The sequence below is a fragment of the Perna viridis genome, chromosome 9, assembly GCF_037379345.1.
Source record: "Perna viridis isolate PV_CMFRI_1.1 ecotype Kerala chromosome 9, ASM3737934v1, whole genome shotgun sequence".
NCBI lineage: Eukaryota > Metazoa > Mollusca > Bivalvia > Mytilida > Mytilidae > Perna > Perna viridis.
In genome coordinates, this window is record NC_142453.1 from 33927802 (window position 1) to 33953607 (window position 25806).

At 31.6% G+C, this 25806-nt stretch overlaps 2 protein-coding genes across 3 annotated transcripts in view; one reads left to right on the forward strand and one right to left on the reverse strand.

Annotated features, from left to right (window-relative positions):
* Positions 1 to 1306: 1306 nt before the first annotated feature.
* LOC148607923 (uncharacterized) lies at positions 1307 to 5542 on the reverse strand. The gene is made up of 5 exons (XM_088546810.1): positions 5324 to 5542; positions 4462 to 4600; positions 3990 to 4102; positions 3122 to 3253; positions 1307 to 2667 (listed from the first exon to the last, which is right to left on the reverse strand). Exons 1-5 carry the CDS (start codon positions 5456 to 5458, stop codon positions 1498 to 1500), a joined length of 1689 nt encoding a protein of 562 aa, XP_088402936.1. The 5' UTR covers positions 5459 to 5542; the 3' UTR covers positions 1307 to 1497.
* Positions 5543 to 7220: 1678 nt separating this feature from the next.
* Positions 7221 to 25806, forward strand: part of LOC148607924 (ubiquitin-protein ligase E3B-like) — a 35452-nt gene continuing 16866 nt past the window's right edge. The window contains exons 1-23 of one of the 2 annotated variants that reach the window (XM_088546261.1): positions 7224 to 7336; positions 7836 to 7880; positions 10317 to 10431; positions 12439 to 12488; positions 13439 to 13509; positions 14082 to 14146; positions 14427 to 14483; positions 14867 to 14971; positions 15971 to 16070; positions 16872 to 16951; positions 17403 to 17485; positions 17967 to 18072; positions 18414 to 18534; positions 18982 to 19016; positions 19699 to 19728; positions 20340 to 20452; positions 20956 to 21098; positions 21529 to 21684; positions 22231 to 22405; positions 23565 to 23683; positions 24296 to 24410; positions 24718 to 24817; positions 25138 to 25257. In XM_088546261.1, the coding sequence (XP_088402387.1) occupies positions 10318 to 10431; positions 12439 to 12488; positions 13439 to 13509; positions 14082 to 14146; positions 14427 to 14483; positions 14867 to 14971; positions 15971 to 16070; positions 16872 to 16951; positions 17403 to 17485; positions 17967 to 18072; positions 18414 to 18534; positions 18982 to 19016; positions 19699 to 19728; positions 20340 to 20452; positions 20956 to 21098; positions 21529 to 21684; positions 22231 to 22405; positions 23565 to 23683; positions 24296 to 24410; positions 24718 to 24817; positions 25138 to 25257 (2058 nt within the window). In that variant the 5' untranslated portion in view covers positions 7224 to 7336; positions 7836 to 7880; position 10317. Of the gene's footprint in view, positions 7337 to 7835; positions 7881 to 10316; positions 10432 to 12438; positions 12489 to 13438; positions 13510 to 14081; positions 14147 to 14426; positions 14484 to 14866; positions 14972 to 15970; positions 16071 to 16871; positions 16952 to 17402; positions 17486 to 17966; positions 18073 to 18413; positions 18535 to 18981; positions 19017 to 19698; positions 19729 to 20339; positions 20453 to 20955; positions 21099 to 21528; positions 21685 to 22230; positions 22406 to 23564; positions 23684 to 24295; positions 24411 to 24717; positions 24818 to 25137; positions 25258 to 25806 lie in introns of both variants that reach the window. The other variant, XM_088546260.1, reaches the window with a different exon arrangement.

Genomic DNA, 25806 nt, shown 5'->3' on the forward strand with positions numbered 1-25806 from the left:
TTATGTGTATCTAATAACATATTTGTGCGTAATTGCGACCCACTTAAATTATTAAAACTCATAGTTTCAGGACCGTTGTTCACCATGCATTTATTTGCTATGCACATTCGAATGATAGTTTTGAGTAAAAAAATAAAGATTAGAACTACCCAATGACCGGTTCTGTAATTTTCCGGCTGCTACCAGTATCTTTTTCAGCAAATGCTCTTAATTGAGAACAAAAATGATGAGAAGAAAAGGCAATTTGTCGCCACTTCATGAACTTGGCTTTAAAGTCAAAATCAAAAACTCAAATTCATATCAAAGGTCAGGCGTTGCACATGAAAGTTCAACACAACATTAAAGCTTCGAATTGACACTACCTTCACATAATATACCTTACATTACATAAATAATCGTATACATATAACAAACATTACGAAAATAATATTCAACATCCAGAAAACAAAATGCCAAATCTTTATTGGAAACAAAAAGAACAAGATTTTCATTGATACGTGTATACTTCAAACATAAAGATAAGAAGATACAAAGACGGCATTAACTTGTAGAGAAATAGAATATCCATGATTGAAAAAAGTCGCTTGTTATCTTGAATGTTGACTCCCCATATCGGTCAACCAGATCTGGAATGACCACCTTCAACAATGGGTAAACGCCCTTGTCCACATAACTTTTATATGCCTTATAAGCTTATTCTGATCAAATAAGAGAGAAAATAATCAGTGGCAAAGAATTAACAAGTCTTTCATGGCCTGAATATACTATCTTTTTGACCATGGATTAATTTCATTTCCCTCTCTATCTCAATACTTGACCCGAATAGGCGTCAGGACATCAGCGTTACGGTCTCAATTTCTGACAAAATCCCCACTGCACCTTAGAACACGATTTCCATATCATCCATATGTCTTTTGTTGAACGTTAAGCAAACTTTAGAGGGTATATGTATCTAATTGGAAGAAGACGCTGACAAGAATATCGGAAATAGAATAATTAGTCGGCTATGTTCACCTTAAAACACCGTAGCGCAATGTCATGAAATATTTCAACAAAGACATTTCTTAAATTTATAGTTTTGGGACCGTTTACGTATTAATCGCAAATATGTAAACGCTGCATGCCATAGTACATTATCATCATATTTCAATTATCACATGCTCATTACGGGTGGAAAATGTCATTCTACATGTCGAACAAAAAATGTCGACAGGTTGCCACATTTATCAATAAAGCGCAAGGAAAAATCTAAATAATAATAAAACAAGAGACCGCAATTTTCAACTATTAGGATAGACAAGATACGTTTGTTATGTCATATTTCATTCTTTATTGAGAATTTTTAGTTCAAATTATTTCCAAGAAAAAGATGATACTTATACAAGGATCTTGTTTTATATTACCAGGATGTAAACTGATAGTATATATACATTTCAGTTTAGTTTCATGTTCCTCTTTTCTAAATTTTCATAACATTAAGATTAAATAGAATGTACATCAAGTGTGAGTATTCTGCTTGGAAACGTCCAACCTAGCATCTTTGCATATTAAAGGTAATTTTGTGGGTTGTGTCTTTCTTGCTATGTGTGTCACAAATTTCTCAAACTCGTCATTGTCGTCTGTTTCAAAAATAGTCGACAGGTCTTTTTCAGACAGCAATGAAAATCTCCTGTCGTTTATTTTCTGTTGATCAACACTTTGGATTTCAACCTCTGGAAAGCGAACTTGAGGTTGATAATCAGTTTTTTCAACATATGAAATGTCGATATCATCAGGATCAGTCTCTAAGTCGACGTCAGCCAACGACCCTCTCCGTCGGTTTCTTTCCGGTAGCGCAGGACTGTGCGAGAGATAATCATCAAATCGTTTGTACGCAACCTGCATTTCATACGTCGAATCAGGGGAGGATATCGGGGAAGACATGAGAGAGCCTTTAAGATTTTCAGTTACTGTGTTGATGTTGGGATCTCTTGTTACTTCGGTTTGCCTCAACGCCATCGTTTCTTTGATAAGATCAGTGATCTGATCATCTTTCCATTCCAGTTTCTTTTTCAAATGCTCAACTTCGACTCTCACTGTTGCCACCATATTTCTTAAGTTCTTCATATCTACCCCGTTAACAGTGTTCTTGTTCTTATATTGAGGTTTGTTCTTGCGCATTACCTCAAGCAGCTTTTCTACTTCTTTGAATACAATTACTTTGCCTTTTTCGTCTCTTTCGATGTATTTTCTAACAACATCAGCAAGCGACTCGTTCTTGTTTTTCGACTTCTTTAACATAGTGAGAACCAAATCTCGTTCATTGGCTTTGCTCTCGACGGTGTCGTGGTGTTCTTGGACTATATGCATTATCGTTTTAACATTCTGTTCAAGTCGACTAAATTTCACGTTTTCCGTGGGGTCATATGTCCCGTGTAAACTATCTGCGGCCAACAATTCGCCAATCTGTTTGTTCAGTATTCGAACCTTTTCGTTAAAAGAAACGAATTTCTCTCTCAGTCTGATAATTGAGCTATTATTTGCGGCATTAAACCTGGCTTGTACTGCGAGTTCTGCTTTAAACTTTTTCCTTATTTCTTCTCTTTCTTTCTCCATTGCTTGTTGTTCTAGCTCCTTTTTCTTCAGTTTCTCGTCTAAATCTGACAAATCTTCCTTCAATGTAGTAACCTAGAATGAAAAAAGCGTGATAAGCATCGAACAAGTTCCATGTAATTTAGTTATCTCCTGGATGTTTGACGAGCTTAGGCAGCCCAAAAAAGTTTGTATTTGGTCCTTTCCGGAAGTTTAGGATACATCACCGGTATCTTCAATTAAGTTCTGGAGATTTCGCTTCAATGAAATTGCGGGGAATGTAACACAACCCCTTGTACTGATGAAATCATAGACTATTACATTGATTATATATGTATGATAGTACCCGATCTCATTAAAAATTATGTACATAAACTCTTTCAAGAAGTATAATTTGTCAAACTTTGATTTGAGGATTTGTTTAATTATGAATTTGCTTTTTAAAGGAGACCAGTTATCGAAATGTCTGTATATGAAATAAACTGATTTAAACGGAAGACCCTATGTAACAATCTACAAATGTACATCAATGCACGTTCTCGTGTCTTACCTGTTGTCGCTTATTTTCTAACTTTATTCTAAGGTCGCGTTCCTGTATAAATGCCGATTTTTTGCTCTCTAAAGCTTCTAATCTTTCAGTTGGCATCTTATTCCAAATTTTGACCAATGCCTTTTCCATCATCTGAAATGTTTTTTTTATAAATATATGTATGGCAATGTTACTGAAGATAAATATGTGCTACTTTAATAAACTACTACATGCATTTATTTCATATTGATTAAGAATGTTTAGGATTTAAGTAGCTGTATTTGTAAGAATCATGCAAAATCTGAAACATGTGATACACCCTTAAAAAGACTACATATTTTTATTTTTGTAATTAAGTTGTTTTATGGGTCTATACTATGAAATGTATAATTATTCATTCAAATCTGCCTGCTCTTAGGAGATAATCAACATTGAAAATCCAGTACATTCTATTGTATTTGAGCGTCATTTACAGAATTATCTCCCTTAATTTTGAGATCTACAGTGCATTCTATACAATTTTTATCTCCTAAGAGCACGGGTTATATGAAAAACCACATGTTAATTTCTGTTTACTATGGCATTCCAAACAAAATATCAAAAATAAAAATATGTGGGCTTTTCACCCATGAATCACATTCTGCATGATCCTTAGCTGGAGCGCTACTTAAAATGTAGATAACCCTAAGAGCTTTTTAAGTTGCAACTGTTAACAAAATGGTAATCAAAAACGCATATCCAGGTCTGTTTATAGTAAACATATTTTGACAGACAATCTAACTAAAATTAAATCTGACTGCACTACTCTCCTTGCCGACTTAATCTAAAAACTGTCAAGCAATTATTGGTAAACCAGATTAAGGTAAGTTTTACATCACATTAAACTTACCTTGGTTTCTAAATGTTTTACTATTTTAGCTTTAACTTCGTCGCTGACTTGGCTGAATACAGAAGGGAACTTATTAAAGAGGTCCTTTCCTTTTATCAGTCGGTACTCATTTTCTAAAATGTAACCAGGAGTACGTGTTATAATGATGAGACATTTTTTGGTTAAAATGCATTCATAGTGGTAGCACCCTTTTTATTATGTGCATTTTAGGGATAAGTCAATGGAGTATAGCGATCGGAATTTTTAGGGACGGATTGAAAAGTGCACTCGAACATAAATATATAAAAGCGCGCAATATGTCCCTCCCTCCCCCTTTTTTCAGAACAAGTACAAAAATTGCGTTATTATAAGATAAGAATATCTAATATTCTTAAAAAATGACTGTCGGACTATTAAATGCTAAGATAGGGTAATAGAATCTATTTCCAACTCTTGAACTTCCATTTAATTATGATAGTGATAAAGGAACAACCTTCTTCGTACAGCTGGTCTGCGAGCAGATGGTGGCCCGTCATGTGAAGAACATGTCGGAATTTCCGGTAGGAGTCACATCCCCGTAATTTAAGCGTGTGTAACAAATGTTTTATTTGCTCTTCTCTGGTCTTGCGGTCCTGTAATAAACAAGGGCAATTGATCCAATAAAACTAAATTAAACAGAAGCTAATGTATCTTTTAATCAAATGTTAATACGATTAAAAAACTCTTAACCGCTTCCTTCACGATCATTGTGCATGTAGGTATATTTCGGTCATTAGTGTTCACCTTAAAATAAAAATATACAAAAACGAAATATGGCATTCAACGTCTTAAAAGTTATTTCTCAATAAGAAATAGATTGTTGATCTTTAGTTGTCTGCAAAATCAATGACAATTATACAAATCTTAATAAAAGTGTTCACTTTCATTATAAAATACATAGGGCGCAGTGTTGCCTTTTGCATTTTCTGACAAATTAAACTGTTCATAAAAGTCAATGAAACATTACTTCATATCATTTATAAATGATGAACGTTTTACCGGACACCGTTGTTTTGTATGTAAAAATTGTAGTAATTGTTGAAAACGTAACAAAAATTAAATGAAAAGCTTCTAATTAGTGGTTTACTATCTTTAATGTTCTTACGTAGTGCTTGACTTATATTATCAATTTCTTCACGTTCATGTCCCTCGCTTGACCATATGACGCGATGATATATATATGTACGTTTAAATTATCAATGTTATGCGGCATTTTAATAAATTACAATTTAATGAAACGCAACAAGTAAAAACAAAATATAATTGAGCCACTTTAGATTAAATGAATTTAATTTATACTTAGAAATTATACACACCTGCACGTCTGAAATCATACAGTCTGGTAAAACTTGGTTCCACCTTAACTGGTTATAAAATTCTTCCGTCAAAATTATATTATGAATTAATAAATTTTCATTCCGATCCACTAACTCTCTTTCCCGTTCTTCCATACTGGCGGTCTTTCTTTTCAATTATAACACAAGCGATTATAGCAACAGGCACCTGCTAAGGAAGACAAAAACGTACAGTGTAGTAAATAGTTGATTTCATTATGCAAGTGTGGGGACATCTAGGTAAATATTGAAGTGCTATAAACTTAAGACAATTTACAATTGATATTCAAATGTAAACTGTTATATTGTTGTTAGGGTATCAAGTTTATGTTTCTTATATGAATTTATTACACCTTATATGTATTTATGATGAACTAAGTCACCAACCAGTGTACCTCGGAAATAGTTTAAACATTTCCGATGCTGTATTTGATCTCTAAGAAATAAATAAATTTGTATTTTCTTGTCTTGGCAGGGGTAAAATAGTTTTAATTATCCTGACAACATTGACAATTGCGGTTTCTACTTTGCATTTGGTATTATATATGGGTATGATGGGTATGAACTATTTTAACATTGTAAATCATTTTGCAGTTACCTTTTTTCAATTGTGTGGTTACATATGACAAGAGACACCAGGAAAATACGTCTTTTTTTTTTTTTTTTTTTTTTTTTGTCATCAATATTGATGTGGCATATAGGTGATGAATTGATGATATGAATATTCTCTTAATTCGGGGGATTTTGATTTTGCTCGACATTTCCTATAAGAGGTATATATAGTAGATACATTGTAAGTGAGACAACGAGAAGTTATCACCCATCATTGCTCGGTAAGTAATTTTGTTATGAATGAAGAAGAAAAATTACTGTGCATCAAAAAGTTTCCTTAATACCACCCCACCCCTTTGCTGATTTCAAACAGTTTTATTGCTGCCCTATATTATATACGCTTAAACGCTATTGCATGCAAGATCGGACACAACATTCCCGTTTGTCAGAATCGGTGCACACACATCACACATAAACAAACTACGGTAGTAATAAAAGGTAGTATACACTTTTCAAAATAAAAAAATAAACTATAAAAGCTACTAAAATACCAAACAAATCGTTGTACTTAAACATTTATGTGTACACATATGGACTCCATAAAAATGACAACTTTAAAATTTAAAGATTCGATTGCCCCATTTAAAGCTAGGAGCACCTTTTGTCCATGGGTGAAAACAATTAAACTCCCTGATTTATTATACGTATGGTGATTTTATGTTCTTGTGCAACTTATGTTTCAATATAAGTAGATTTATAATCAGATATATGTTATGGAAAACATAACTATTTTACTCATTCGACAAACCGAGGCTACTTTTTAGACGGTATGGAAATTAACACACGTTTTTCAGAGATTAATACAAAACCACCTTCCAGAAAGTATGCCAAAATCAGTGACAGAGAATATTTGACGACTTCAGTCTTTGATTTATTACTGTTGATAATTTTCCACTAACATAGTGACAAGTTTACATTGTTCAATGTGTTTCATTTTGTGAACCTTTATTTGTCAGAGTGAAAACATTTAAGGCTTGTTTTATTTTAGGTTTATAATATGTTTTAGTCAAGAGTTATACTCAAGTATACCACGCCATTACATGACCTTGACGAATATGATTCTTAGAATCCTCTTCATCAATGAAACCCTTTGTCGATTTTTCATGATACTACTTGATTTTTTTTTCAGTTTACTCTTTTCAATGCGTTTACTTATATTGTTTCATCTGCCCCTGATTTCACTCAGTAAATTCCATCCAACACATTGAATTTGGGGACAGAAAACAATTTGGGAATTTGCACGGGACGTCATCTGTGTTGTAGCTTCCTCACTTATAACAAGGGCGACAACCGCCAATGTTTACAAATTTATCTTTTGAAGAAAAAGAAATAATTTGTTTCTTAACAGAACGCAAACGATGATTTGATAACTATATCAGGGAGGTTTGTATTTCGTTGTTAAGGCTATAAACAACTTTCTAGTCCAGGGATCTCCTGTACTTGGCGATCGCAATAAGTATTGTACACAATACTGGTATAAAAAATATTCCAGTGTTGTGATTTTTTCCAAAAAATATATTAGTTGGTATATAATACTGATGTAGATGAAATTAATTATTGCACAATACAAGACCAGACAAAAATGAAATAATATAAATGAAAATATTAACACTTGTCCTCTTCCATTAGAAATTTTAAGACACAAAAATATTTCTAGAGAGGAACATCTTTGACAAATATGCAACAAATTGATGAAGAAAAACAGTTCTTTTTAAATTGTAATGAAAACATTTTTATGAGTATGCCTGCAAAATAAAGTTATCATCTTGTTATTGGTAAATTTCTATTGCAACGATTAAATGATCATTGCAATAAACAGTCATTTATTTCATTTTCTGTTTTAATCATTTATTATTAACTTCTTTAATTCGTTTAATTTCAGAGTTCTTTGATGCTCTAAATAATCCTATATCATCTCGATTATTAGGTAATGAGTATCTAATTAAACCTTTTTGATGTCTTTGATCATTATTTATTTATAAGTTCATCATGATGTCTTTAATGGGTGTCATCCTGGTTTCTACATGTACACACTAAGTCCATTAGTATTATATGTTCGTCAAACTCCTCCAATATTGCATCTCAAGGTGACATGGGTTTTGGAACCATTAAGTGAAAACAATACTTGGAAACATTTCATCTTTTTCTGACAGTTCGATCTGCTAGTGACACTCATTTGACTCATAAAATGCACACATGGGGTATTAATATAGGAAGGTCATTGGATAAGAAGTGCATTGATAAGGCAAATGATAATGGTATTGTAAATATTTAAATGAAGTCAAAAATTACAAGTCATAACAGATAAATTGTTTGATATTGATAAAGTAGACTGAGTTGATAATGTGTTTAATGATAGAAATGAGACACATGGTAATAAGTAACGTTCGTACAGATTATATAAAAATGAATTATTTTCTGATTTTTATGTAAAAAATGTTTTTAATAAACAACATAGAAGAATTTTATCAAATCTTAGATGTGGCAGTTTACCGTTAGCAGTTGAAACTGGGCGATATGCCAAGCCAAAAATTCCTTTAGATCAACATTTTTTTATATATTGTAATGCAATCTGTTTAGAAGATGAAATGCACTTTTTATTAAATTGTGATTTTTACTCTGACTTGAGATATGTTTTATTTGAGAAAGTTTGTCCAATTGATGACGGGTTTTCAGATTTTGTTTTAAGAGATAAATTTATTTTTCTCATGACAAATGAAGAGATTCAACCTTTTTTGGCAAAAATTTTATCTAGTATAGTATATTATCGTAGAAAATTATTGTCTGTTTTAACAAAATTTTATTGACGAATAAAAATATTGTTTTTTTTTATCTGAGTAAAGTGTCTCATAAGCCATATTTAAATGGTAATATATTATATGTATACATTTGTGTTATATTGGTATGTGACACCATAATAAAATATTCTGATTCTGATATTAAAAATATATACTGTTCTGCAATATTGGCAATGATGTTGTTGTGCTAAATCTGTGTAGAATGGCAGATTAGATGGTCATTTATGGTCAAGTTATGTTTAAAGAAAAATGTTTCAGAAAAATACAAGCCATGATGAGAAACTCTACAAAAACCACTGTCGAATTTACAGAATGTGTTTACATAAAATTAAAGGCACAATTACTATACCAATAAGTACAATACTGGTATACCAGTATCATACAAAATTTTGAACAAAAATCACAATACTGGAATATTTTTTTATACCAGTATTGTGAACAATACCGGTATACCAGTATTGGGATCGCCTAGTCCACTTTATGGAGATATTTTTAACCAGATAAAAAATTAAATATCTCAATGAAAATAATTAACATTTGCAATGACATTTACAGTACAAGCTGAAAGATATTGATTGAAGGGAGAGAATGTAGTTTGACAATAAAATAAAATAAATAAAAAAAAACTACATGTGTTCCTTTCTTTACAGTGTCTCAGGCTGATTTGGCTGCCCACTTACTCTGAATCACAAAAGGAATAAGCTTGCCCACTTACTCTCAATCCCAAAAGGAATTAGCGTGCCCACTTACTCAGAATCACAAAAGGAATTAGCATGCCCACTTACTCTGAATCACAAAAGGAATTAGCATGCCCACTTACTCAGAATCACAAAAGGAATTAGCGTGCCCACTTACTCTGAATCACAAAAGGAATTAGCATGGCCACTGACTCTGAATCACAAAAAGAATTAGCATGCCCACTGACTCTGAATCCCAAAAAGAATTAGCGTGCCCACTGACTCTGAATCACAAAAGAAATTAGCATCCCCTCGGAAATCTTGAATCCTAAACCTACATGTATATATTCTCATATATTTCAACAAGTATTATACTAATACATTCACATGTAAATGGCCCTCAGACCCACTTGTGATTAGAATTGCCTCACATAAGTTTACAACAAGCATGTGTAATTCTGTGATGTCAATCCACCTTTAGATCGCTACAGGAAATCAACACGATGAAAAATATTTAATTTCTATTCTTAAGTCAGTAAGTCAGAAGTATACATGTAGAATGTATATGTATATGTACATGCATATTAGAAGAGTGACAACTGATGAAATACATGTAGGAGTCAGAAATAATGCACCCAAAGGTTGTATACTAGTACATGTACATGTAAGTGGCAGTTTAATAATAATCTTATTTTGAGTGTCATACTACAGAAAAGCATGGTTCATTATGTAGAAATACTTGCCAATTTTGTCCTCTTGTCCTGGAATGAACAAATTATGTTTGACTATCAAATCACAATCAATCATAAATTTTAGTCACTGACAAAATTTAACATACAACTGAAAATAGTAGTGTTCAATTTAACTCTATGTATGATATTTTTTCAGAATGTTTGGAAAAGTGGATGCTCAGAAAAGGAATAATTTTCTAGAGCAGACAAAGGCAGCAAGAGATGAAAGAGCACATGAAAAAAGGAGAGAGCAAGCTGTTATTTTAATTCAAGTAACCCTCCTTTATTTGTTTAAAAGTAAAAAAAAACAAAAATCAAACATCAACTCGCAAATTTTACATTTGTCTTGATCTGTGATGAAATTTCCTGATTGTCTGTGACAATTTTTTTCATCACAACTAATATCAAGGAGAAATTTTTTCTGGTCAGGGCTATAATAAAAAAGTGTCCCTGGGTCTGAATGCACATGATATTTAGGGGTACCACTAACACATTAAAATTTAAATATGATACATTTGTCCAATAAGAAAATTTTTTTTTTACCCCCCACCAACACATTTATAAATCGACTGTGTTCTGCCCTTCAAAGACATTTTTTTCGGAATAGCCCTCATCATGGATCATCACGAACAACACATCTGTATATAAATGTACTGTATGTAATAAATATGCATGTACCTACTAATATAAAAAAAAACAGATATGGTGAAATACAACAAATGCACCACTGTATAGCCTTAATACAAAATAATACTTTCAGAGATCACCAAAAGGTCTTCATCAACTGTAACTCCCCCTTAATAAGCTCTGAATGGCCCTAAGAACTAAAGTGATAAAATCCATGATAATAGAATGGTAACACTTCTTTAAAATCTGATTAAAAAGTTACATGACGACACAAAGACATATGAATGACCTACACTACAGTCAACACAAATTTTAATTTCTCCACTCTCCACAGTGGAGATATTATGAGTGGAGTCACAGTGTCTCCACTCTCCACAGTAGAGTCACCATTTAAAAATTGTCTGTCTTTAAACCAAGGTATATTTAATGGTTCTAGCAGTTTAATAATATTTCTCAGTTATAGACAGCAAAAAAGTATTGAAACTTAAAGAACTAGAACAATTTTATCCTAGTTTTTACTTTGATGGAGTCACAGTGGAGGATATGAGTGACTCCACAGTGAAGAGTGGAGAAATTAAAATTTTGGTTGACAGTAATGTTCTTCTCCTGACTGTGGACAGGCCTGTGAAATCTGCAGTGGGTTTATACTAGTTGTTTAAGGTCTTAACCATCCCCCATTAATGAAAAGTCAAAAATGAGCTGAAATAACAAACACAACATAAAATTCATTCAATAAGACATGGAATACCTTAACATATACCATATAGACAAATTGAAATATCCACTGAGAGAAGGCTCACAGTTACTGAAATATCAAAGAATGACAATAACATCAAAACTTTTAGCATTAGAAATAATCGGTCACTACAATTCCAGTGGAATAAGTCCTCTTTAGGCTGAAATGCGCAAAAATTTGTGTGCATGTAAGATCATACCTGTATAATATACAAGAGTAATCAAGGGAACCAAGGTTATAGCAGTAATCAAAAGAATGTAATCCAGGGACGAAGACTAGACATGGAAAACAGACATACACAACAGAGAACATAAAGTAACTAAAATCATACATACAAAATAACAAAAGCAAATGAGCAGCTCTGGCTCTACTAAAAACTGGGAGCATGGACCAGGTGCACCTGTAGGGTAAGTGTCCTCTGCTTTTCTAGAAACACCCGCCAAGTTGCTCATAAAAAGTCAAGTCTGGGGTAGACAAACGAGGAAAGGAAAACTATGACCCATTGAATAAATCAGTTTTCATTGTACAGATGGATACACCATAACGATCCACGAGTTCATGATGACGACCATAAAACTTCTGTACTGATGACTTCAATCTTGTAGCAATATAAGCCTATTTGTAAGAATTCTAGCCTGATACAAATAGTTTGCATAGTTTCGGCAAGCTCTGGCATAACATATGAGTTGTGATATGAACACTCCAAACACAGGTGCTGAAGGGATGTTGCCACAGATGAAAGGAAATTTGACAATTCTGAATAAAAAATCATCACATTTGTCGTAACGTTTGGTCAAAGTATGATTAATTTTTCTTGTATATTGATGTAATTTAATTTCATATCATATCACCTATATCCCCATTACTATAGGTCATAATTGTTGAATGTAGTTTTTCTTGTATTTGTCTTTTGCAGGCAGTTGTTAGAGGATTTCTAGACAGAAGGAGACTGAAAAGGAGCATTAGGTAAATATTTACAATACAGATATATGTACATGTATGGTAAGCTGTGAAACTTTACACCATCCACAATTTGCACTCTTAAAGTGGTAAGGCAGTCATTTTTTTATTATTTTGTTAAGTTTGAAAAAAAAGACATATTTTCTTCCATATTAGTTTCAGGAATGCAATTTTATACACAAGTCTGTATAGCTCTGCTAATTAGTGCTAAATATTGAGCTATCTATAATTATTTGAAGGAAAAGTTATTTATGGACCAAAGTAGCCAAATTCATTACATACTATAGAAGTACATGAACAATTAATAAGAATTAATAGGAAATTTATACAATTTATTTCTCATCTGGTTATTAGAATGATAAGACAATTAAAGTTGACCATTTGAATTTGTTTGATTAGAACATGTAGAAGCACAAATACATTGTAATAACTTAAAATAACTGTTTTACATAGCATAAGATTTTTGCTAAAATGTGAAAAATACTCCAGAGTTAGAAGTCAATTAATATCCAAATTATCAAATATCCTCAAAAAAGAAATTGATTCAATTAATTACTACCACTGAAACAATGTATACTCAGTGATTCATATACTATACTTCAGATTATCACTAATTTTTTAGATATTATTTTTTCTATCAGAAAAAATTTTATTTCATAACAAATATCTCTTCTCATAACATTTGATTAATATTCTATTTACATGTATACTTCTACTATATATGTTACACTTTTATATATCAATTAGATGGGCCTTTGCCAATCATTATAATTGTGTTTGTGCCATTAAAGAATATAAATATAAATAAATAAATATATAAATAAATTTATAACGGTGATCCACATTAATTTTGTGATTCACAGTATGATTATTGCAATGATTAATAAGCAATGATTAGAACCCTGTAGTATTTGTTTACATTGATAAATACAAAATATCAATTTGATAATTTTCAGGAAGGATATAATTGTTCTTCTTCAAATTCCATCTGAAAATGATGTCGATTATAAACCAGTTTTAAAACCAGGTAACTAATAGCGTGCATGTACACATATCTACGTGTGTAAGTAGAGTTTGCCCTCTTTTACATCTGGGGGTCCCTACTTAGGATGATTCACAGCTTATGGTAGCTAAATAACTTATTTGTATAGTCCATTGCAGCTAGCATGCATGTACACTTATCTACGTGTGTAAGTAGAGTCTTGCTCTCTTTTACATCTTGGGGTCTCTACTTAAGATGATTCACAGCTTATGGTAGCTAAATAACTTATTTGTATAGTCCATTGCAGCTACAATATGCTATATTTTCAAAAAGAGGAATATTAGATTTTTAAAGTGAATCAAAGGTAAAGGGCTTAAAACATGTTAAAAATCAAATCAGAGGAAGGAAGGGAATTGTCTATGCCATTGTGGTCTGTCTACTACATGTTCCTTTTCAAAATTAAAAATTAATTACATCCTGCAGTGAATTAACCACATTTTTATTTTAAACTGCAGTACATGTATATGTATTTATATATTTGTTTTAATATCTTCCAAAGACATAAAGTTATTTACATTTTCTTAAGTATTTTTTAGGTATTATGTATTTATTTACAGCTACTGAAGTTTACAAGATCATTAAAAGATTTCTCTTTAAGTTCAGGGAAAATGAAGAAAAAGAGGTACCTAACTTCAAAGAGTGGGTTGCTACTTGAGAAACATGATAAAGTATCTTAATTTACATGTAGATTGTAATTAAGTAACATGAATCTTGGTTCAGTTTGTTGGAAAAGATTGAGAGTTTTCTTATATGATAGTTGAGTTGATCTATAATTTCAGTTGTGAAATAAATCAAGGATCTTCAATTTAGACATTTACAAAAGCCTGTTTTGATTGTCTTCCCGTCAGGAATATTTCTTTCAAATTGAAGTATGATATTAATATTGCCTTTGTGTTTTGTAGACATTTTTGTACCTTTGTCGATACTTGCTTTGTTCCATGGAATCAGAGGATATTAAGGTAATTTTATGAATGCTGCATTAAACCTTTTTGCAACAATTTTTTTTTTTTACAAAAAAAGGTTTCTGTTCAAAATTCATCAGGAATAAAGTAGACAATTGAAATAGCACCAACTTGAGGAACAAATATAAGACAATTTCTTACTCCCATTTAAATTATCTAGTACATGTATTTGTTTTTGGCTTGTATGTTTGAAATTGTTCATATTAGGGAAAGAGTTGATATAGGGTAAATTGCTAATATACATTAATAATCTATAAATTAGCTCTTTTCAATGGACTTCCATAGCAATAATTAAATTTTAACATGTTTAAGCCAATAGTTTTCCAGTTAGTTCAGGATAACAAATTTTAGTCTATATATATATATGTATTTAAAACTAGGTATGTTACATTGCTGTGGCCCTGAAAAAAGAGTTTGTGTTGTCATGGATACAGCAGGTCAAGGACATCAACTGGAAATGCTGTTCTTATATAAAGGAGGTCAAGGTAAGGAATTTTTTATTACCTATTTGCTGTAACCCAGCTTATTTTCGTGTTTCAGGATATCAATTTTAATTTTCCAACTTACTCTCTTAGTAACATCTATTTCATAAGAAAGGAATTTACTCTCAGTGATTTATTTTCAGGATAGTTGTTTTAATAAAAAAATTAGCAATTTCAAATTATTCCCTAAAATAAGTTTGGTATTAGTGTTACATGTACATGTATTTTGATCTACTGATTGCTGGACTCAAAACCTTCATCAGCAGAACTACAACTTAGTCTTATATCTCTCTTATATCCTAGAACATCTTCAGGGTATTTAGTCAGCAATGATAGGCCACATCACTGTCTGCTTATAGAGATAGCCTCTTGTTTGATAATAATCTTCTCCATAGAAAAATGACTGGTTAGACGATTGTAGTCACTGTAACTCAAAAACTAAATAGTTATTAATATGTATCATCATTGTTATATTCAGAAATGTTATCTTTTAATTTAAAAAATATCAATCTTGAATAAATGTTGCTCATTTCAGTATGTTGTACACATGTTTCTAGGAGTAACAGCAGCATTAGAATCTAATGCATATGATGTTGATATTATGAAATATTGTAATGATATATTTTTTTTGGTCGTCATCATGAACTTGTGGATCGTTATGGTGTATCCATCTACACCACGAGAACTGATTTGTTCAACGTGTCATAGTTTTCCTCTTTCGTCTACCCTGGACTTTACTTTTTATGAGCAACTCCGCAGATGTTTCTAGAATAGTAGAAGATGCTTACCTTACCAGTGCACCTGGTCCATTCTCCCAGTTTATAGTGGAGTCCAAGTTGCTCATTTACTTTTGTTACTTTGAATGGATTATTTTGGTTATTTTATGTTCATTGTTGTGTGTGTCTTTTTTTCATGCCTGGTCTTTGTCCCTGGATTACATTTTTTTTATTTCCGCTAGAATCTTGGTTCCCTAGATTACTCTTTTCTCTTTTAATGTTGTAGCCAGAGAACCATTCAGATTTCAGTGTAATGATGTTGCTACTCAGAGTTCTAATCACCTTTACCAGTACATCTACATGGAAGATTGTTAAAGCAACTCCTGGTTAGTGCACTGTAATTGTGCTTATACTGTTAGAAATTCTTTACAAGTACTATTTTAACAAAGGCAGAAATCACTTAAGATTTGAAGTGGCAATATTCTGGCTACTTCTTAACAATTTAAGGTTTGGGACATGACAACAGAAAGTTATATTCAGTTAATGACCGTATATCACTTGTGAAAATTTGTTCAATGCATTACAACTACCTTAAGAGAATGGTTGCAGTATAAATGATTGTAAACTACTGTTATTGTCATTAAATACCACATTATAAGTTATAAGCTCCCGGGTGACCGTCTGTCGTTATTTAGACACTCAGTAGATTCTGTTGGAGGGTGAGGCGTTAATGTCACGGCGTTACAGTTTAATAATAGAGGGTGAAGATATGATACATTACAATAAGATACACAACAGCATGTTCTTCAATTTGGAATAAAAAATATTCATCCATTTTAAAAATGATGGATTTTGCTGAAGCCAAGTTTCATTCATTGTTTGAAAAAAAGTTGTATTTTGACCTGTATTGTGTTGAAACATCATTAAAATGTATTGTATCGTATCCTGACCGATAATATCATGATACATTGATATTGCGATGAATTGTTTCATCCTGATCTTTTCCGCATACGGATATTAGGAATATATTTTACTGAAATATGATTTAAAATTACACTTGTAAACAACTTGCACTGATACTAAAATGAAAGCAACTTATCTTCTACTTTCTTCTTCTACCAGTTTCCCATGTGTTACACATAATGTCATTGTAATAAACATTTTATTTTATTGTTTCTGTTTTGCAGCTCTGGCTCCTGGATTGAACCAGTTGTGTAACAATATCATGGGAGATCTCAATACCAGGGGTCTTTACCCTATTTTACAGGTACAGATAAATATATCATTTAAAAAATAGCTCGGACAACACATGTATGTGTATGTAATTTATACAAACGTTCAAAGCCATATTAACACAGGCACACCAACTCTTATTCACTTTGTTCAAGGAACTGAATTTTAAGAACTATTGGCTGAACTCTGACATGCTGTGAAACAGTTGTTGTTATATAGTAGTCCTAAGTTCTTTTGCCCATCTGTTCTTGACATGTTTAGTTTTTGGATTATATAATTGATATTTTAAGATCCTTATGACATAGACATATTTTTTTAAACTTAAACACAATATTTTTGACTGACATATACAGTACAAGTACCTTTGTTGTGAATTTATCAATAACTTTGAAGGAGTTATGGGCCTTTTTATTTCAAGAAGATAAAAGTGTGTGAATATTTGATTACTTGATTAACGTCATTTACATAGTCTTTTTTTTGTGTAGAGTTTGCTGACCCATGGTCTGTCTAGAACAAAATGTTCCTTTAATCAAACATCTTTATCTGCTATAGTAACTATTGCTTTGAGGTAAGTACCTCAATATTGTTGAAAGAGATATCTTCTTTAAAAAATTATTAGAGGTTATATCTCTTTGTTTCAAATTTTATAGACATTTCCATTTTTAGAACTATACCACACCTCTTTATGTAAATTAGTACTGTACCTAGTAAATGATAAGCTGATTTTTTATGAGAACTTCTCATGCCTTATAAAAATATTCACATCTGGGATAGCAGAGTAAGTAAGTTAGTGGAATGATATATAATTAATCAGATACTAGCTATTTAGTTATTAGAGAACATGTGGAAGGTCTGTTGAATGCTAAAATAATTTTTCTAGTATCTGACATTTCTGTGACATGTTCATCTGTTGATTTACATGGAATTTACTTAATTAATTTCACATGTAATGTCTTTAAATAGGATTTGACAGTAAATTAATCGAGGAAAGGATATGCATCAAAACAATGATTTATTAACTGCATGCTTATACATGTTTTTTTTGCTAGACCACTATTGGCAGCCAATTTCTCAGACAATCTAATGACTGTGTATGTGTTACATATAATGTCAGTACCGGCTGTGATTCAACATGTATCTACACTTTCACCAGAGGTACATTTATGATTTGACTGATAAAAGAGATTGATTTGACACCAGAATATTGCCATAAAATAATACCAAATGTGTTAATTTTACAAATTATTTCATTTTCATTAATGTACAATTTCCTTAATGACATCAAACACAGCATGGTCAACTTTGAAATGTACATAGATGTATGTTGGTAGTCGATATGATTTTGTTTCTAACATTCCCAATTAATCATTTAGTTCTAGTAAAATTATAATATACTTTTAAAAGCTATACACACATATCGAAAACTGACTAAATTGCTAATTCTGATATCAGTTTCTTATAGATACATATAAATGTATCAGTATTTTTTGTTTCAGTGTCTAAATTTACTGGTAACTAACAGAATATTCAAAAGAGCTTTGGACTTGATGTCAAATGAACAGAGTACTAGAATTATTTTTAATACATTAGAAGGGAACTATGCACTATGTTTGCTGGGTAAGACACTATTTATCATATTTTTATTCCCTGGTATATACAGTTTTAACTCTGTAGGTCATTCGGTCCGTAACTAGAACTTTCGTAACATTTTTCTCAGGAACTACTGATCATAGCCAATGGACATTTGGTATGCAGCCTCAGCTGGTGGTTCTAAACACTCATATCAGTTTTGGTCATGTTGTACAACTATTTCCTGTTTACTGACTTAGTTTATTGTGGAACGTATTTGATAAAATATACAAATTTTTCGTAACATTTTCTCTGGAACTACTGATCACAGCCACTTTATACTTGATATACAACATATGATATGATTCGTTAAATAAATTTATAATTTTATCTGTTTCTTGCTTGGGCTATCTTTGTTTGCTTTCTAGCTATAATATTTAAATGTTTAATTTACAAGTGTTATCTGTGACCAATGTGGCTGTTTTCATTTTACAGCAAATATGGTACAGTTAGGCTTTATAGAGTTAGAGGTAAGTATGATTCACTCAGGCGAGGTAAGTTTGATTCACTCAAACAATTAGTGGTAAGTTTGATTCACTCAGGCAGAGGTAAGTTTCATTCACTCAGACAACTACAGGTAAGTTTCATTCACTCAGACAACTACAGGTAAGTTTGATTCACTCAGACAATTAGAGATAAATTTGATTCACCCAGACACTTAGAGGTAAAATGATTCACTGAAACAGTAAAGAGTAAGTTTGATTCACTCAGACAACTAGAGGTAAATTTGATTCACTCAGACAATTAGAGGTAAGTTTGATTCACTCAGACAGTTAGAGGTAAGTTCAATTCACTTAGACAGTACCGGTATCCTATGATATTTTGACCCCTGCAAAATATTGATACACACTTCACTGGTGTATCATCATTATCTATCAAAAACTTTAAGTAAAGTTCAGTTAAAATAAGTTTTATGTTTTGCTCTGAGTGAATCTGCATACATCCAGACACATGGAGGATGTATTTCTGGATATGACTTTTTCAATGAGATACCATTGTGTGCATTTCAATTTAGCCTTATTTCATTCAGCATTATTTGAACTTTAAGCAATTATATATGAATAGCTTTTGTGACTGTTACTGATGCTTTTTATTGTACTTTAATCTAAACCTGTTTCCTACATGTACAATGTACATTTTTTTTCTTTTTAGGGTCTTGTTGAAAACACATTAAAGTTTATGGTAAGTTTATATGTAGTCTAAACAGTCTTAGATACCCTAGTATCAGTTAAAGCTTGAAAGGTTGAATACTGAAAAGTTTTAGTAGGAGATGAACAAATACATATTTAGATTTTGTTTTGTAATGATATTTCTAGTCCTATATAATATTAGAAAGTTACGACCAAAAATGTCAGCTTGGTGTTTGGTTACTCTTGAACTGTGCCAAAATGTGTTCAGTTGTTCTATTTGTAGCATGTGATCAATGGGAATGTTTTTTATTTTCTATGGTTGGACAAGGTACAGGCAGAGTTTTTTCTTTTGTATCAGGCAAACCAAATTTGACAGCTTTGTTGGAATATTATTCTGTGAATTATACTGTGAATGTATTGATTTATGCAATTGCTAATTTCAGCAGATTCTCTCAAATGAACATATTTGTTTATCATGGAGTTTAAAATCAATTTCACTAACCGTTTTTCCTGATTACTGGGAAAATAATGATAATTAGTACACCACAAAAATTCATACATTTACAGTACATTTTTTTAATCTTGTTTTGTACATGTTCGTTCTATTTGATAATGTTATGTTTAAGACTGTATAAAATTGGATTTCAATATTTATATTTTTAGAATGTTGTTATTCGGCTGCTGGACAGCTGTAAGAAATATGTACTGAACAAGAGATCAAATCTGACACACTGGCACCCTGTTCTGGGCTGGTTCTCCCAGAAAACAGATCAAAGGTCAGAGGTCACAGGTTACACAGTTTATAAGTTGATACAAAACTTGACCCAATTCAAACAGTTTATCATATCTTATCATGCATATCTTTTGATATCTTGGAACAAATAATTGGAGAGTTTTGTGGGATGCATTTTTTTTCACTGTTTCGATAGAGAGAAAAAACATACAGAATAGTGCAAATTTTTTATAAGGCATACTTCATATTGGCAATAGGTTCCCTTGAGTCTCATGCACAAATTGTGAATGTTAACATTTGTCCAAGATACATGTACATGTACTGTGTCTACATGTGTTAATCTGTGAGATTGTGGACATGACAAAGGAGACCTAATTGGTAGTTTTTTTTAAATATTGACTCAATGGAGGATTTAATCAAGCTGTTACACTTATTTGTGAATAGATATAGAAATCAAAATGGGAGCATTGATGTCCCTGAAATAATTTCCATAACTATAACCTAACCTAAAATAATTTTTATTGAGTGATGTTTATATAATTTCAGCTTACATGCCTCTATGCCTTATGTAGTTAAGCAGTTACAATTACTATGGAGTGAGAAGATGATACGTCTGATGTTTGCTGACATGTTACAGTATGTAGAAATAGATGCTGAGAAATCTAACAAAAGTCCTGCTCACTCTAAAAGTAAGGCCATGTGGAGTATACTACATGTGTGTAAAACGTTAAAATAACATACTGTGCTTTGATAATTGTTTAGATTGACTTGCAGTAAAGTACTATCCCAAAACAATTAGAATTATGATTATTTCGATATTTGCAGATCATTTGCCATATCAGTTTGAAGATTGTTAATCATGGCAACCTTTGTTCAAAAATACAAAGTATTGGTTGAAAAAATAATTATTATTAAATAAATAAAAATCAGTGAATTTTTAAGCTTTTATTGAACTCTTGAACATACATGTAAACATGTAGCTTAAGTTCTTTTTCTGGTTGTAATTCATTATGGGTACTTTTGATGAATATAAAAAAAGATAAACCCAGTTTTATCCTAATGTTGAAAGTATCATTATATTATGATACATGTTTTTGCTTATTTTTCCACATTGTACAGATATTATAAAGAAAGCCATAGACAAGGCCTCGACTAAGTCATCTGGTACCAAGATCAAACTAGACAGTCCTGTAGCCATGGGAACATGTCTGCCATGTGTACTGTACCAGAGGACACTCAACACATTATCACAGCTAAGGCTTGATATTCTGGGAGGTAGGTATAGGAAAGGAAAGGAAAGAAGAGGGGCAATACACATTTTTTGTTTGTATTTGCTGTGACTGTTATGTGTAATTGTTTGTGTGGTGTCAAAACAACAATAACATTAATATTTTTATATGTAGTTAATGAATCAATGAATCTTTCATTTTTGAATTATTTTACTAAGAAATTTACTTCATATATAGCAGCTGCCTTGATGGTTAAGTGGAAGCGTGTTTGCCTGAATGTAAATGGATGTAGATTCAATCCCAAGCGGAGTTATAACAAAGTCTTTTTTCTTTGAGCTAGCACATTAAAAACCAAGCTCAGCATGTCAGCCTAGAACAAAGCAGGAACTGTTTGATTCAAAGAATATGGCCCTGCAACACATGAAATATCAGCCATAGGATTTTTGAGCCACAATCAATCAATCAATCGAATTCAGTAACAGAACAATCCTTGTAACATGAAAAGACAAACTACCGGTAAACATATTCAATATACTAGCAGTAATATTTTTATAAACTAATGTTCCATGATTATTTTTTTTTTCATTCTCAGGTCTTGGATATAATGATATACTATTGCCAATTTTATGGAAGTTTCTGGTTGATCTGGGACCAAACTGTGGCCTGAAGTTATTCCTTGAGATATTGAGTCAGGCACCAAACAGTACTATACACCCAGTGTTTAGTCTGCTAACTGTATTCTGTGATGCTGCTAGTCATTTTGTGATGTAAGTTGTTAGTTTAGTCATTTAGAGTGGCATATTTCATTTGTTTCAAGTAGCAATCTACTACAAGTCTATAATAATCTATCAAATTAGATTAATTAGATAATCCATAAGTGACGATATGAGACTCTGTTTCTCTTATTTGCAAAGTGATGTAATATCTAACTTTATCCACAACATCAAAATAGTGTAGCTGACATCATATCTCATGTATTCAAATACTTATAGTCCAAGTCACCTCAGATTGTTTGCGTTTTTTTGCGTTTATTTTTGTAATTACTCGACGGTTCCTTTCAAAAACTTGCCATTTTATTCATTCATGAGATTGAAAAAATTCAAAATTTATTTTTCCTACGAGAATTTTGCATTGAATGTACTGTTTATCCGCCATCTTGTTTCTATGGATATTTTGAAATGTTCTCTATTATCTCACAATTGAAGAGCTGAAATACCATGATTTCCCGCCATATTTCTGCTCTTTACCTTTAGTAAAAGACAAAACCAGAAGTTCCGAATGAAAATGCTACAACTGGTACTTAATAAGAGTCTTACCATATAAAGTAATGAATTAGCAGGGAAACAGAAACCATAGAAACAAGATGGCGGATAAACAGTACATTCAATGCAAAATTCTCGTAGGAAAAATAAATTTTGAATTTTTTCAATCTCGGAGGTAAGAATGAAAAATAATTGTAAGGGAATCGTAGTACAGAACGACATGAATAAAATGGCAAGTTTTTGAAAGGTACCGTCGAGTAATTACAAAAATAAACGCAAAAAAACGCAAACTATCTGAGGTGACTTGGAGTATAGTAGAACCAAATTTTGAAGTCAAGACAAAAGAGTGCCACATTGAGATCCATAGAGGGATATCATCAATGAAATATTCAAAACTTGTATAATTTAAATTATAGAGAATGCAGCAGTTGATTTGATGTAAGCTTGTCATTTGAAATCACCTATTTTTCTTTTGTATCATGGCAGTAGCCCAAGTATATAACATATTGGGGGTAAAAACAACAAAAAATGATATTTAAGTGGACAAAACAATGTAGTATGGAGCAGTGTAATTTTTTTATGTTTTTATTTTTTCATGATTATTTGAACATATATTAACTGAAGTGCAGTTGAACATTGAAGGAAAACATTTTTTTTCCCTCAGAACTTTAGATGATATGGAGATGTATGAACAACAAAAACTGTTTAAACTTCAAGACTTTGTAAAGATTGGTGAATTTCTGAATCTGTTTGTGTTTCGTGTAATATGGAATAATCTCATTGGTGAGTTTGTATCGATGTAAGGAAGAGAAACATAATTTAGAATAAAATAATATACATGTGATTTACTTGGAAAAACTTAACACATGTGTTAACTGACATAATTTGAAAAAAATTGCCTGGGACTTTTTTAAACTATGAAACAAAATTTTAGCTTTATGAAAAAGTTATTTTAATCAATGAATTGTCTAATAATTAAAAAGAACTAATTCAAGGCACAAGAAATCATTAACTGCTGAGTAGAATGCATCAGTATTTCAACACAACATTTGTTTTACATGTATCTAATTTAAATACCTGAAAAGTTGATTATGTTCCCCCCCTCACAAAGTGAAGTTGAAGGAGACGTATTGTTTTTGCCATATCTGTCTGTCTGTCACACTTCAGTAAACAGTAGGTAGTTAGGACATGGTATGTAGTCTTGCATATTACCAGGAATTTTTGATCCATTGAATTTGTGATAGTGATGCCACTTTGAAATTTAGAACAGGAGGGGCAGGAGACATATGTTTTTAATTTGATGTGTAGTTAAAGCATGGATTATGATATGATAAACTATAAAATATTTTTTGAAAATAAAAAAGTTATATCTTGTATTTTTTTTATTATAACCAGATAGCACAGCAGCTTTATCTTCTGATGCATTTGTATCAACAAGAGGCCTTCTTAATATCCTCTATGAGAGGGACTGCAGGAGGGTGTTTGCTCCAGAGAATCATTGGCTAATCAGGTATATACACGTCTTCCTCTTGTTTCATTGACATTTTTTATGTTACAAAATTAATTTACTTCCTGGTTATACTGAATATGAAAAAGTAGCTATTTTGGCATGGGATTCTTACCCTGTTTATTGGATATTTGTGAGTCAAGACATTGAAAATGTAGGTATAATTCTTTGATCAGATTGTTAATGTTTGTAATACTTTTATGAAAATCAGGAAGCCAATTCTATCAGTACGAGGTCATCAAACTTTTTTTAAAAAATGTGCTATATTGGAAAGCAAATAAGAATTTACTTTTATTGTTTTACATTCCAGAGATGTAAAACCTAGTGTGTTTATGTCAGAGTTAGATAAATCTAAGAAAAATGCAGTGTTCTTGATGCAGAGGTTGCCTCATATCATTCCATTCTCAGAGGTATTATTTCATTTCCCTATATAATTATTGAACTGTTTATATCTAGTAATTGTATTGTAAGAAAAATTAGATGGGGTTAATGAGCAAGAGTAACTGTTGTACTGTTATATTGCTAAATAAAAAAAATAATAGGTAAAGTTTTCATTTATAAATATCTCATCAGTAAGTTATTTTATGTCCATGTTCTCTTAAACTTGCAAAAAACTGATGTGAACCAATGCAAATTGCGGTGACTTGTGACATAATAGGGAAGCAAGGTGTTGTACTGTAAGGGTTGGTATCTCTTTTGTTATAGTAACTAAATTGCATCTTTATTTCAGAGAGTGAAATTATTTCGTCGTAATGTTATGAGAGAAAAAGAATCCATGGGACTGACAGAATCAGCTTGTACTTCACCCCAGTCTACACTTATATCTGCACATAGGTCCAGAATTGTAGAGGTCAGATTTTAATACTCTTGTTAGATTTCTCAGCATCTATTTCTACATACTGTAACATATCAGCAAACATCAGTCATATCATCTTCTCACTCCATAGTAATTGTAACTGCTTAACTACATAAGGCATCAAGGCATGTAAGCTGAAATTATATAAACATCACTCTATAAAAATTATTTTAGGTCAGATTATAGTTATGGAAATTATTTCAGGGACATCAATGCTGCCATTTTCAGACACTTCCTATGGTAGAGGCGATTAATGGTGTAGAAAACCCACCGAATACATGCTTTCTTTGGTCTGCATATGCTATATTTTTATGTAATGATAGACCTTTCTGTATTCAGATCTGTAATTTTGAGAAAACCATACATTCATCTCTCTCTTAAATCATCCAAATCAAACAAAATTAAGAATGATAATTCTTTTTAATTACCAATTTCCTACATAATCTATATAATTTTTCTTTCAAAAGTGCAATTACCAATTGACATACTGAGACTTCTTATGTGGTCTGTAATTGTTTGTGAATTAGAAATAAAAGTGTATTC

Excerpts from the sequence above, each read along its gene's own strand:
- LOC148607923 (XM_088546810.1), bottom strand. The coding sequence starts at position 5,458 with ATGGAAGAACGGGAAAGAGAGTTAGTGGATCGGAATGAAAATTTATTA. Across the intron at positions 4,103-4,461 it reads AGACCAGCTGTACGAAGAAG|AAAATGAGTACCGACTGATA; the intron begins GTTGTTCCTTTA and ends GTTACATTTTAG. Across the intron at positions 3,254-3,989 it reads TAAAACATTTAGAAACCAAG|ATGATGGAAAAGGCATTGGT; the intron begins GTAAGTTTAATG and ends AAAACATTTCAG.